The 14,694-nt window shown below is 42.6% G+C and overlaps 1 protein-coding gene across 1 annotated transcript in view; it reads right to left on the bottom strand.

Annotated features, from left to right (window-relative positions):
* The window catches only part of ANKFY1 (ankyrin repeat and FYVE domain containing 1), a 55,846-nt gene extending 46,372 nt beyond the window's left edge, over positions 1-9,474 (bottom strand). Inside the window, exons 1-2 of the mRNA XM_063146614.1 lie at positions 9,413-9,474; positions 1,063-1,255 (exon numbers count right to left, since the gene is read on the bottom strand). Of these exons, the coding sequence (XP_063002684.1) occupies positions 1,063-1,255; positions 9,413-9,422 (203 nt within the window). The 5' untranslated portion in view covers positions 9,423-9,474. The remainder of the gene's footprint in view (positions 1-1,062; positions 1,256-9,412) is intronic.
* Positions 9,475-14,694: the final 5,220 nt, after the last annotated feature.

Below are 14,694 nucleotides of genomic sequence, written 5' to 3'. Positions count from 1 at the left end.
CTGCCAGAAACTAAACTTAGGAGAGGCGTTTCAACCTTTTAGAATGGTGGAAAAAAATCTGGAACCAAAGCTGAGAAACGACCAAATGATCAGCAGTCAGGGGAAAGGGGTGTGTGGTCACCTGGGGAACTCCAGAGATCCAGACTGAGACCACAGGCGGGCAAGGTTTGGCCCACGGCTTGAGGTTCCCCACCCCTGGTTGACGTTAACCATTGTTTGTTATTTTAGTCACGAATTGTCTTGTAGATGAGCAAACAAACTGTGGCACGCTTCCCCTATTTCTGGTTGGTTTCTCTCACACCCATTTTGCTAGGCTGCTGTTTCAGGGTGGACAGCACTGCAAACAAGCTAGGGATAAGCCACGGTTCTGGGTTCAGACATAATGGCAAGCCAGGGCTTAAGTAAGCCAGATTTTGGGCCTGTTCACACAGCACACTAAGCCATGGTTAGATCAAGAACCCATGGTTAGTGAGCGTGTTTAAACCATGGTTAGGAAAGGTTCACATGACACGCTAAGCCATAATGGTTAACTCAAACTGCCTAACCACTGTGGCTGAGCGTGTCATCTGAAGCCAACAGCAAACCATGGCCTCTATTTGTGTTTTGAGGCTGGTGAACAAAACCATGGTTATCTTGCGGGTTGACTCAAAAAAAACAGTCAGAGGCTCATCTCCCAATTTGACAGAGTGGAAGCAAGAAGTTTGGTGTATTCCCACGGTCTCGGATCATCCCAAGACCGCGGGAAAAAGCGGGATGGAAGGGTAGGGCGATATCCCAGGGAAAGGAGGGCTCACCCCTCCTTGCTACCGGGATGCCCTGTGCGTCATGTGGATCCACAGGGACGATCCCAGGATATCACCCCATCTAGCCATGCCCTAAATCTACTGACACTCTTAATCAGCTAAAATTTATTTAATTAAGTGACAGGCCTAGTATACACACACACACATGCACAACATAATAGAAGCTGCAAGACAGGCAACTATGTCTTTTGGTAGTGGCTTTACTCGGACAGTCCACGGTTCCATCTTCACCTTCACTTTTTCTGAGCCCGTTTCTTACCTATACTGCTCCTGCTCATACAGCTCTGCTACGATAGCAAGCAGTCGACTGATGAAGGAGTCGCTGCCATTCTCCTTGTTCGACTGGGCAGCCAGAAGCGCGCATTTCCGCTCCGTCTCCGTCAGCTTCTTCTGCAACTTGACATATTCCTGACGGAGAAGCGAAAGGTGTTTTTCCAGTTTGGCCACCTCTTCTGCCAAGACAACAGCAAAAACAAAAACAAATGGGAAAGGGTCGCAATGGAGGAGTACAACACATACTTTCTTTGCAGAATTTCCCAGATTTAATCACTCACCCGAAACAATCTTGGAAAATGCAGATCATAAAATATACTGGGACAAAACCATTCATACTGACAAAACAATACCTTGCAACCGACCAGACATAAAAGTCATAGACAAAAAAAGTAAAACACACATACCTCATCAAAATAGCAATACCGAATGACAAAAATGTTGTTGAAAAGGAAGAGGAAGAGAGGAAAATATACACCATTGGCCATGGAAGTCAAATAGCTATGGCAAGAAAAGGTCACTATTATTCCATTAGTCACATCAGTCACTTTAGGGTGGATTCCTGCATTGAGCAGGGGGTTGGACTCGATGGCCTTGTAGGCCCCTTCCAACTCTGCTATTCTATGATTCTATGATTCTATACACTGTGAGAATCGCCCAATGCGTGGCAACCGGGGTTGGGGAGAGAGAACCACAGGTGCCATTTACCTGGGCTCCAACAAAACTAGCTCAGACATAGCCAGGCCTTGTCTAGCAAGCCCTCGTCTCTTGCTTAGGACCCCTTGAAGTGCCAATAGGCTCAGAGAGAGTCACAGGGCTTTGATCATATAAGGTTTTGATCATCTCCAAAGCTACATCCACCAATCCGAATGCTTTTATTCCGACGACTGGACTTCAGTCACATGCTTCTTGTGAGCACTTCAAGTTACACAAATGTCAAGTGTTACAAATGCCCTCATGGATGTTTGTGTGTTTCTTCTTTTCATTTAGAACGTTGTGCTATTTGAAATGGAGGCTTTTGAAATATGTAGTTGCATATGTCCAATTTCTTTTATTTTCTTCATTTCCCCCCCATTTTTTTGGTTAAAATTCACAATTAAAAATGATAAAAACAGCAACTGCCATGAATAACAAGATTTTCTACCCATTTAGATGGCAGGAAGCTGGGAAGTTAGCTGCAATGGCTACCCAGACCTTCTTTAATTACAAACACCAAAACTTTAGGACTGATCTTCTGTTGAAATAGCCAAGAGCTTAGCAAGAAAATCAAGCTCCATTGCTTTCAGAGAGCAAAAGGGTACCAATATTGATCAGGGAATGTTCACTGAATAATGCATTGAGTTAGCCTCACATTTAATGCTTTTATCTACAGCAGCAAAAAAGGACATACAGCATCTACATTGTGCTACATATAAGGTTGAGGTTGCGTATTCAAACGGCGCGGAGGAACAGAAGTGGGTATATGAAGCAGTTGTGGCACACAGACTGTAAAACTCTCTCTTGAGATTAACCAGCCTTCTTCACTGATTTTAGGCAAGACGTTAGAACCACACTTTTTTGTGGTGTGTTTGGGGGAAGTACAGGGATGGTTACTGCAAGATCATCCAGAAATGTCTTGTCCTACAGCACTATAGCTGTGGAGCACAGCTATGATAGGGGAAATAGCTCTAAGCTTTGCAGCTTTTGTTAGCAAATCGATGGCTTGGACATAGAAAAACGAACCTGTGATTTTCCAGCTAGACTACACTATAGAATAGCCTGGTTCTCACATCACAACAAACCAGGGCACCCCAATTGCTCTCAATGGGGCTAAACAACCCAGGGACAACCCAGAATAACGTGTAAATCAAGATTCCTGGCTGAAACCATAGGTTATAACTCTGGGATGTCTCTCTCCCAACAACCCAGAAATCCCAGTTAACACATAACGCTTAACAACCCAGAGACCGAACATTCCAGGTTCATTTGAGTGATCAGGTGGTGGAAACTCGCTTGCTTCTCACACTTCATTCACAACCACCCAGGCTTCCAAAGAAAACAAAACAAAACAAAACCAACCCTGGGTTGTTGTGACATGTGAACCGTGTCAGTAGTTAATTGCAGTTTTATTACATATGGGGTCTATTCCCCACAACTATAACCCCAAAACCACATCCAAGTATTGGAATAAGATTAGCAAAACAGGTAAATGCACATTTAAGACTAGATCCAAGATACAAAGTTGTTTGTTTTTGCAAGGCTTAGCGTGTTTTCAGTCTGGATTAGCGGTGACAGAGATGCAGGGGAAAGTGAACATTTACTGTGGAGAGGCACAGAGAAGTACAGCAAACGCCCACAAACGGATTCAAATCCCCACTTAGGCAGAATGCTTACTCTGTCACTTTGGGCCAGACATTCTTGATCTATCCTACCTCACAGGAAGTAGCATCGATAGGAAGAGAACCCTCAGCTCCTTTGAGAAAAGGTGGAATAAAAAAATGTGACAGACGTGCCAAGACATTTCTCCATTTTCAGCGTCAAGAAACAAAAGCTGCTTTCTTTCCATAGCCACAAACAGATAGGAACATGTTTCTTTTAGAAGTAAAAGCAAACATTCTCAAGAGAATAAGATGCCTTGGCTCATACTATCACAGCCATCATTACAAGACTAAATTCCCACCCAGATACAAAGAAGAATAACTTTCAGCCACCTACCGACAAAATGGTGCTGAAAGTATCCTGTTAGTTGGTTTTAAAACATTTATACTCTGCCTTATCTCTGAAAAGTTCTAGGCAGCTTGCAACCAAGTCAATTCTTTTTTAAAAACACCCTTGCAATTTGCAAAACAAAAACAGCAGCAGAAAGCCACAATGCAACAGCAATCAACTTATTATTATTATTATTATTATTATTATTATTGTATATAGCACCATCAATGTACATGGTGCTGTACAGAGTAAAACAGTAAATAGCAAGACCCTGCCGCATAGGCTTACATTTTAATAAAATCATAATAAAACAATAAGGAGGGGAAGAGAAAGCAAACAGGCATAGGGTAGGGTAAACAGGCACTGGGTAGGGTAAAACTAACAGTATAAAGTCAGAACAAAATCAAGTTTTAAAAGCTTTAGGAAAAAGAAAAGTTTTTAGCTGAGCTTTAAAAGCTGCGGTTGAACTTGTAGTTCTCAAATGTTCTGGAAGAGCGTTCCAGGCGTAAGGGGCAGCAGAAGAAAATGGACGAAGCCGAGCAAGGGAAGTAGAGACCCTTGGGCGGGTGAGAAACATGGCATCACATATTTAAGATATTAAAAAAAAGGGACTGATTAAAACCACAAATGAAAAATACAAATGAGTTCCTTTGAAAAATGAAAGGTCTTCACCGGCTCGGCGTATTTTTGTGAGCACATGTTGTTCAGAGACCTGCATCACAAAATTGTGAGGCGCGTCAATACTGAAAAGTAACAGGGTTGATGATTAAGAAAGTAAGAAGTGCTGTGATGGATGAGACTGGGGGGGGGATCTACACTACTGCTTTAAAGCGTTTTATAACAGTTTTGACAACTGTTGGGGCCCAGGACACACTGCATATACAGGTTTCAAAACGTTTTCAAAGCGCTTTAAAAGCAATAGCGTAGATTCCCCCCCAAGAGTCCATCTGGTCCAGTACTCTGTTCACACAGTGACCAACTAGCTGTCGACCAGGGATCAACAAAGCAGGACATGGTGCAACGTTATTGATTTGGGAAGCGCTACTAAATTCTTATCAAAACGAGAGTTGCGCAAAATTCTCCCTCACATCTAAGAGGGACGGACCTGCTCTGTTCTTACCCTACCAGCTCACTTTGCATTTGTACTCACCACAAAAGAACCACCTTCCCCTCCTCACCGCCAGGCACACTAATACAAGCTGTGAGCATCTTAGCAAATTAGTAACAAGCTAGCTGGGACAGAAGTCCATTGATTGTGGGGTCTGTAAAGATATTTAGGGATAGACAGTTTCCCGGCATTCAATAGAGTTTTTAAAAAGAACACCGACATACAAAAGACCCTGGTTGCAATACGAAGTCCATTAATTAAACATTTAAAATAAAGCATCAAGCTGACTGCAACTACTAGGGCAGTTCTGTGAAGTGCCAAAAGTTTCTTTTAAAAGTCTAGCATGACATTTCTAGATGCCCAGCAAACTGGGATTTTCCCAACCTGGATAGATATCCAAAGACAACACATAAAAGTTAATAATTCTTCAGCCACCCAGACGGGGGTGAATATTCAATAGCTCTTCTTAGGAAAGCATCATGGTAAAACAAAACCATTTTAATTGATCAGCTAAAAATTGCAGATTTTTTTAATATAACTTCTTACAAAAACCGGTTCGTGTTATCTTAGAAGAGGGATTCCTTCTTCTGTCTCATACAGGAGGGAATGCCTCTTCTATGACGATTTATTTATTTATTGCCAGGAGTTATCTAAAAACAAAATGTATGCCTTTTCTTCATACCGTATTTCTTCGATTGTAAGGCGCCATCGATTGTAAGACGCACACTAATTTCAGTACCACCAACAGAAAAAAAACACCCTAAGACACACCCGCGATTCTAAGACGCACCCCATTTTTAGAGATGTTTATATGGGGGGGAAGTGCATCTTAGAATCGAAGAAATAGGGTAATTGTTTATTCACATGCACATTTATTCATATTTGGATAATTAACTGATTACATCCATAGAAATAACTTACTAAAATTTGTTAAGGTCCAAGTTGTTGCAAAACTGTGCCTCATAGCTTTACCATTAAGACAAGCCCTGTTTACTTTTGAAAAACTTTCCGACCCACAATTTGCTGTGCTTATCTACTCCCATCTGCTCACCCAGGGCACAGAAAGCAAGCCAACTACAAACACTTCAGGAATATAGAGAAAAAGGAAACCTTAAAAAGCATAGAATCTCATTAAGAGATTCTATGTTCTTTCTATTCTTCCATGAAACTTTCTGGAAAAGGAAACTGCGTAGACAACACTGAAATCTTTGGCTATGGGAGGAAGTCAGGGCAAATTTGCAAGATCATCACGCATTCCAGCATACACATGGGTATTGCACAATTTTGAATATTGTTTTTAATTTTAAAAAGTTAAGTTGCCTTTGAACATCCATGGAAAGTGGGATGTAAGTATTTTAAATTAACAATATTAAATTAATAATTCCAGTGTAGAAATCTGTTAAGCTTTAAAGTGGACATAAACAAATGTGAGATCAAATGTTTGCCTGCTACAATATCAACAGAAGGTGTTTTTTAAATGGGTTATGCTTTCAGTATCCTAAGTACATTTATGACTCTGTGAAGTGGTTAGGGAACGCGTCCAAGATCACCCAGGGAAATGTGGCTCCAGGGAGAGTTATAACCTGTTGTCCTTAGATCCAAAACCAACATTTGGAGCACTATATCGTACTGACTTTCAAACTGAAAAGAATTATTGCAACCATTTTGTCTTTCCCCTGGGGGCAGAACCCACCAAAAGTACAGATTAGTTACCTTTGAACACCCTGCCATACAAAGAATAAGGGTGGATGAAAGCCAACATGAGGTAATGGATTCAAATCCCCACTCAGCTATCAAGCTCACTGATCTATTTTGGCCAAGTCACTCTCTCACAACTTCATCTACTTTCCAAGGTTGTTACAAGGCTAAAATGCCACTCTATTTAATAACCAAAGAAAGGAAGAAAAAGAATTCTTATAATCCTGAATGAGAGAAGTATCAGTTGACAATCGCTTGTTACAAGGGCAGAACTGTGCAGTTTCTGTACGAGGAGCACACAAAAAATGATTTCTGTACTAGGGGCAATATTTTATACACCTGCAGAGAGAGTGAGAATAGTTCTAACAGTTTACATACATGGAAGTAAATCAATGCAGTTTGTTTCATGCACAGATCATAACAAAGCAACACATTAAAGGCTTCACACCATAAAAACCATAGTCAATTGATCGTATGAATAACAAGACTGAGCTGGCCTATTTCCCCACACACACACACCATCATTAAACAAGGGTTCCAAAGAAGGCAGCCTTTTTTAGAGTATAACATGCTGCATTTAGACAACATGGTAACCCACAGTTCAATAAACCCCCACACTGGGTGGGTTAACATGTCGTGTGAACCCAGCCTTTGTTTCAGTAGAAGATAGAAAAGTGGGTTTTGAAGAGGGTTGAACAAAAACTATTACAAATAATCAAACAAGAGGAAGTTTATTTTAACTTTCTGTTTTGCAGAAGTGTTTATCATAGAGATGCCCATTCATAAAACAGTTGCCTTAGTGGGTGGGGCTGGTCGCAAAACACCCATTTCACAAAACACCCATTTCACAAAATAGCAAACTAGTGAAACTGACAAGTAGCTTGCCCCAAAACAATGGACTGATGGTATAAGTATTAGGTGTAATTTAGGTAATTACACCTAAAATGGTGTAATTTATCTGTGTGGGCTGTAGCTCGGTGGTAGAGCACATGATCAATTCCTGGCTTCTCCGTGTAAAACTGGAAAGAACCCCTGTTTGAAACCCTAGAGAGCTGCTGCCAGTCAGTGTAAGCAATACTGATCTAGATAAAACAATCACCAGATTAGGGACATGGTCACTTCTTTAGGGGGCAGGTGGTGGAGTCCATGATTTCCATGCAAAAAAAAAATCCCATGCCAGCATCCCCAAATGCCTGAAACCTTGGAGAGCTGATGCCAGTCCGTGTAGGCAATACAGAGCTTAGCAAGATGGAGCACACTTCTGACTAGGTAGGAGGCAACTTCCCCTGTTCCTATGTGGGCTGCAAAAACACATCATTTAACACTGAGAAGAGTTAGGGGCACAACCCCTAGCATCTCCAGGTAAGGCTGGGAAAAACCCTCATCTGAACGGCTAGTAGTCCTAAGGGCTGTATGCCACCTCCAATAGCAGAGACGGTAAGCCTGTATAACCAGTTGCTGTGGAACATGGGCAGGAGGATGCTGTTACATCCATGTCCAGCTTGTGTGTTTCCTGCAGGCAGCTGATGGGCCAGTGTGTGAACAGAACGCTGGAATAGATGGATCCTTGGTCTGATACAGCATGGCTCTTGTGATGGTCTTATGATCTATTTGTAAACCCAAAGGCTACTTTGGATTATCATTTTGTCCTCCAGTGCAGGAGTGGGCAGAAAGTAAGCCTATGTACACCATTTGTACATCATCATTATGTTAGTTTCTTCAGCTCCTGTCTATCTATGGGTGTGTGAACATATTAATTATGGGGACTGTAGTCCAACACGTCTGAAGGGAACCAGGTTGGGGGAGACTGAGGCAGACTCCCCTGTGTGTGTGTGTGTGTGTGTGTGTGTGTAAGGGAGGATAATAATAATAATAATAATAATAATAATAATAATAATTGTTTCCTCAGTTCCTGTCTATGGGTGTGTGATTATATTAATTATGGTTAATAATGAAGAGAACCAGGTTGGGGGAGACTGAGGCAGACTCCTATGTGTGTGTGTGTAAGGGGGGGGGATACATATTATTATTATTAAGTTAGTTTCTTCAGTTCCTGTCTATCTATGGGTGTGTGAACATATTAATTATGGGGGCTGTAGTCCAACACGTCTGAAGGGAACCAGGTTGGGGGAGACTGAGGCAGACTCCTCTGTGTGTGTGTGTAAGGTGGGATACTTATTTTTATTATTATTATCATTATCATTATTATTATTATTATTATTATTATGTTTCCCTAGTTCCTGTCTATCTATGGGTGTGTGAACATATTAATTATGGTTCCCTGAAGGGAACCAGGTTGGGGGAGACTGAGACAGACTCCTCTGTGTGTGTGTGTAAGGTGGGATACTTCTTCTTCTTATTATTATTATTATTATCATTATTATTATGTTTCCCTAGTTCCTGTCTATCTATGGGTGTGTGAACATATTAATTATGGTTCCCTGAAGGGAACCAGGTTGGGGGAGACTGAGACAGACTCCCCTGTGTGTGTGTGTGTAAGGGGGGGGGGATACATATTAAGAAAAACCCCCTCCCTAATAACTCCCCCTAACCAGAAGGGTGCCCACCCACCCACCCCACCCTCTGTCCCTCCCCCCCCAGCCGCCATGACTCCCTCCCCAGGCAGAAAAGACCCCCACACGCCCCTCCCGCTCACCTGACGCCCTCCCCCCTCCCCCCTCTCACAGGTGACCCTCAAGAATGAGGCGCACCCAAACAGCTCCCCCCCACCCCGGCCTTAGCAGCGCCTCCCCGCCCCAAACAAAGGCCTCCCCCCCACAGAAAACAGCCCGACGGAGAAGCCTCCTTTCCCCTCAAGCCGCCGCCCCCCCATTGCACATACCTTCCGCCATGTTGGCCCTGGGCCGCTGCCTCGGACGGAGCTCTCGCGAGATCTGAGGCAGAGCCGGAGGAGAGCGGGGAGGAAAAGAAAAGGAGCGGGGCGGGAAAGCGCGCAGGCGCAGTAGGAGCCGCCGCTCCTCCCTCCACCCCCCCCCCCCCACGGCCTGTGGCCACTAAGGGAAAGAGCGGGGAAGGGTTTTACTTAAGGCTTTATTTACGTGGGCTGGTTTTGGGTTTCAATTCTTTTATTATTATTGTTACAAACACACCCATGAGTAAAATGGCTATGAAGTCCTTTACCCTTAAGTGCCTCTGAGCATGTACAGAGTACCCAACCCAAGTACCTGGTCTAGGTTGTTGGTGGTTTTTTTTTAAGGGCCTTAAGGTAAAGTAGGGTGACCCTATGGAAAGGAGGACAGGGCTCCTGTATCTTTAACAGTTGTATGGAAAAGGGAATTTCAGCAGGTATTATTTGTATATATTATTATTATTATTATTATTATTTATTTATTTATTTATTTATATAGCACCATCAGTGTACATGGTGCTGTACAGAGCAAAACAGTAATGGGGAACCTGGTGAAATTCTCTCATCATCACAACAGTTAAATCTGCAGGAGCCTTGCCCTCTTTTGTATCTGGTCAAGAGGACAGGGCTCCTGTACCTTAAACTGTTGTGATGAAGAGGGAGTTTCACCAGGTGCTGCATGCATACAAATAATACCTACTGAAATTCCCTTTTCCATACAACTGTTAAAGATACAGGAGCCCGGTCCTCCTTTCCATAGGGTCACCCTACTTTACCTTGAGGTCCTTAAAAAAACACCAACAACCTAGACCAGGTAGTTGGGTTGGGTACTCTGTACATGCTCAGAGGCACTTAAGGGTAAAGGACTTCATAGCCGTTTTACTCATGGGTGTGTTTGTAACAATAATAATAAAAGAATTGAAATGACACCTGCTGAAATTCCCTTTTCTATGCAAACGTTAAGGATACAGGAGCCCTGTCCTCCTTTCCATATGGTCACCCTAGGTAAAGGATCTTTCTGAGCATGTCCTGAGTGCCTTTTTTTCTTCACCAGGGTAAAGATGTGTCTTGTTAATCATGGTATTTTATTTCGAAATAAAGTTAACAAAGGGAACAAAAAGAAGAATGTACATAAGAATAAACCAAAATCACTCAAGAAATCTTCGTCTATAACTGAGGTGTTTATGGAATAGCTACAGTAAGAGCTCAATGAAAGTTTGAAAAAAAGGACAAGTTATACATATAAAAGGAGTATGTGCAAGTATGTCATTTTGTATGTGTATTAATCAGAAAAAATAGGTTAAGTGCCTGTCTAAGCATGTACCAAGTGTCTTGAGCAAAGCAAAAGTATCCTTTTAGCGATCAATGAGCGAAGTGCCTCTGATCACATGCAGAGTGCCTTCCCCAGAGTGGAACAAAACATTTTTGAAAAGAGGACCTCAGAGAAGAGTGCTGATTTTTTTTCCTGAGTAGGATAAAGGTGTTTTTCTTTTCAACATGCCTCTGAGCACATGCCAAGTGTCCCCCCCATCTAGTTGTAAGGAAAGAAAGTATTTTAAAAAAGAAGACTTGAGAGTAAAATGTTTCTGAACTCATGCCAAAAATGCTTTCCCCTTGTGTCAAGAAGCAATCTGAAAAAATCAATATAAGAAAAGTGTGCCTTTGAGCATGTGCGGGGTATATCTTCCTCTTTTTCTTACATCATTTTGTAGAAAGTTTTATAGATCACTCAATCAGCTTTTTCTAGCTTAATGGGCTCCTGTTCTGGCAAAAGGTTAGAAGAATAACATTTTAACTATGCCAATAAAATCCTGCTCAGCTAGCGATATGCAACCTTACATATGCCTGAAGGTTTGTGACCACCCACAAGGCTCAACATTCATGGCCCAGCTGTGGAACCCATTTCAGTAGAGAACACAGCTAGGAAACTGTGAAGGCAGTGCCACTGAACACGCACAGAGAGCCTTTCCTTCATCACAAGGCAACCACAACTCACCTCACATATATGAGATTCAGAGAGTACAACACCCCATAAAAACACATATTTCTGCACCTCCTCCATTTAGAAATACAGTCCAATTGATACACCTAGTAGGAGTCATGTGGGATCTTAAGGACTTTTGCAACTTCATCCTATGCAAGTTTATTAGGACTTACATCAAATTTTGCTTCAGATTTGCAATCATGTTGTGGCATGAGTTGCCTCTTCAGCCACAATTCTCAACAGGCCCAAGCTTCAAGACCATTCATGCACTCTTAGATGGTTATCTGAAGATGCTCCTTTGCCAGATGAATACATGAAATTGATTTATATTGTGTCAAGATTGCTGGTCCGGGGTAGCTAGCTCACTATTGTCTATTCTACTTGGTGGTGGCTCTCCCAGGTCTTTCCCCAGTTCAAGCTGAGATCATCTATCTATCTATCTATCTATCTATCTATCTATCTATCTATCTATCTATCTATATCAAAACATTTGCATCCTGCCCTGTATCACTGGGATCTCAGGGCAGTGTACAGATGAAAACAGAACAGGGCAGCTGTGTTAACCTGTTGCAGCAAAAACAAGAATTTCTTGTGGCATCTTAGGTTGCAACCAATGACCTCGTCCCAGCTTCTCCCACTCTGCATTTTCGCTGGATGGGGTTTTTTTTGCCCATCTAGCTGGGATGTTTCGAAGGAGGAGGGAAGGTTAGGATGGCCTTAGGATGGCTTCTGGTCTGGCCCCTCCCTGCCCACTGGAACACCCCCCTTACTCATTCCCTCCAAGGATGAGTTTCTGATCTCGGAGTGCCAGCCAACAGTTCTTCCTGCACCAACTCTGAAGGGGGGTGGGGGTGGAGCGTGGATTCCTGGATCCGAGGTTGGAGTGCTATCTCCAACCTCGGATCCAGGAACCAGAAACATCCTATGCCCCACCTCCAGCAAATGCAATCTAGGGGCCATTTGTTAATCCGCCCCATGAAAATAAATGTATTATAGCAGGAGGTTTCATGGACTACAGCCCACTTTATCAGAAGGTTTAAGAGTTATGCTGAGCTACAAGTGTGTATACACACAGTTGGTTAGGGGTGGGAGGGATTGTAAACAAGCCAGAGAGAAATGAACTGTAGCATGTACAGGCAGTCGTAATTATCTTATTAACAGAGGCTATTCATAAAACTGTTGTTGGGCGATAAGTCATGCTTGCATTGGTGACCTGATTAACACATGTGCTGTGATAAAAAAAAAAAGTTGTCCCTGTTGACACCACAGGAGAGAATTGAATCTCTTATTTAACAATGCTTATGAATCGCTTACATTAAATAAATTTACAAGTAATCATTCTGCGAACAATGTTACCTTCCTGAAACGCCTGTAGGAAAAGGTCTGGTTTGAGTAGGTACCAAAAAACTAGAAAAGTTGGAGCATGCCTAATTTGTAGTGGCAGAGAGTTCCGTAGAGTGGGAACGAACAACCCTAACGTTGCAATCCTATGCATGTTTAGAAAGAATGTCCTACAACTCCCAGCACCCTTTCGGTCAGCTATGCTGCTTAGGAGATGCTGGGAATTTTAGGGCTTTTTTTCTGTCTAAACATGCATAGGATTGCACCCTTAAAGCCCTGTTCTGAGGTGTGGTGGACTGTGCCTCCAAGATCTGATAAGCACAACAAGGGAGAAGTCTTGTAGGGAATCAGGCAGTCTCACATACCCTGGTCCTAAATTGATTAGGGCTTTGCAAACAAGTTCCAAAACCTTAAACCTCTTGGTTACATGTTCAAATCTGTCTTTGAAGTTCCTTTGTTCAAGAATGGCCACCTTCAAGTCAGTGAGGGTGTCCTGGGAAGTTGTTTTTTTGAATATTGCCATTTTTTATATTGGATTCGCACCAATTTATTCTTTTATTTTTCATTTAGCTCTTGACGGAATTAAGATCCAATTTAAGCCCTACTTAGAGTAGACCCATTAAAACAAATGGTATGTCAACAGATCTGCTCTACGTAGAACTTGTGTTGGATTTTGCCCAAGGTATCGGAGTATCTGCACAGCCTAGTTGTTTTTCTTCAATACCAGTAATCCGTTCAAGTCAAAAGGTTGTCACACAGAGGAGGGCCAGGATCTCTTCTCGATCCTCCCAGAGTGCCTGACACAGAATAATGGACTCAAGTTAAAGGAAGCCAGATTCCGGCTGGACATCAGGAAAAACTTCCTGACTGTTAGAGCAGTGCGACAATGGACTCAGTTACCTAGGGAGGTTGTGGGCTCTCCCACACTAGAGGCCTTCAAGAGGCAGCTGGACAACCCTCTGTCAGGGATGCTTTAGGGTGGATTCCTGCATTGAGCAGTGAGTTGGACTCGATGGCCTTGTAGGCCCCTTCCAACTCTGCTATTCTATTCTATTCTATTTATTTTATTACATTTATATACCGCCCCACAGCCAAAGCTCTCTGGGCGGTTCTATGAACCACTCTTGGTTCATCCGACCTCCCTAATTGTATTTTATGGTTTTAATTCTGTATTGCCCAGACAGCCTCAGCTAATGGGCAGTATAAAAATGTAATAAATAAATCATTAAATTGAGAGCAGGGCAGGGAGGTGTTTTTAGATGTGGCTATTATTAAATATTTGGAAAACCAGAAACCTTTACCAACTTAGTGCAAATCGCAGATCTTGACTGAACATTTGCCCATCACCCCTGGCTTATAGGCCAAACCCTGCTTCCTTTTATTACTGTAACAGGTAAGGGCGATTTTAACGTTGGAAACACGCCTGTTGGTTTTCGAGCACATGCGTTTTCCAAGTTGCACAACTTTTTCAGGCTCAACCAGACATGCTGCATTGCTCTAAAGGTAGCAGAGAATATGATGCCCTAGCTGTTGCCAGGACAGCAGCTGGTGGGAGATGCGGGAGCCCGCTTCCTGAGATTTTTTTTTTTTTGGTGGTGGTGGGGAGTTTTCATTATGCAAGCGTGACTGACTTTCTGCAAGCATTTCAGTATACTTCAATAGGCTGGTTGTGACCTCTACGCCATATCTAGAAGACCTTCCCTCCCTAAAAGAGTCAAGACAAAAATGTTGTGGCTGCACTAAAATCAGGGGGGGGGAAGTTTCCATGTCCAGGGAGAAAACAAAGAAGTGATCTTTATCGGTTTGCATTGCCTTTGCGTGTGAGTTTTAAAACGTTTTAACAAGCAGTTGAAAAATGACAGGCAAAATGCTACAGCTAGTTTACGCGTAACAACTTCCATAGCATTCGTCTTCTATAAAACCCAGCTAC

Source organism: Elgaria multicarinata, chromosome 22, assembly GCF_023053635.1.
Source record: "Elgaria multicarinata webbii isolate HBS135686 ecotype San Diego chromosome 22, rElgMul1.1.pri, whole genome shotgun sequence".
Classification (NCBI taxonomy): Eukaryota; Metazoa; Chordata; class Lepidosauria; order Squamata; family Anguidae; genus Elgaria; species Elgaria multicarinata.
Note: the sequence above shows the minus strand (reverse complement) of the source record. Positions and strands in the feature narration are given on the sequence as shown.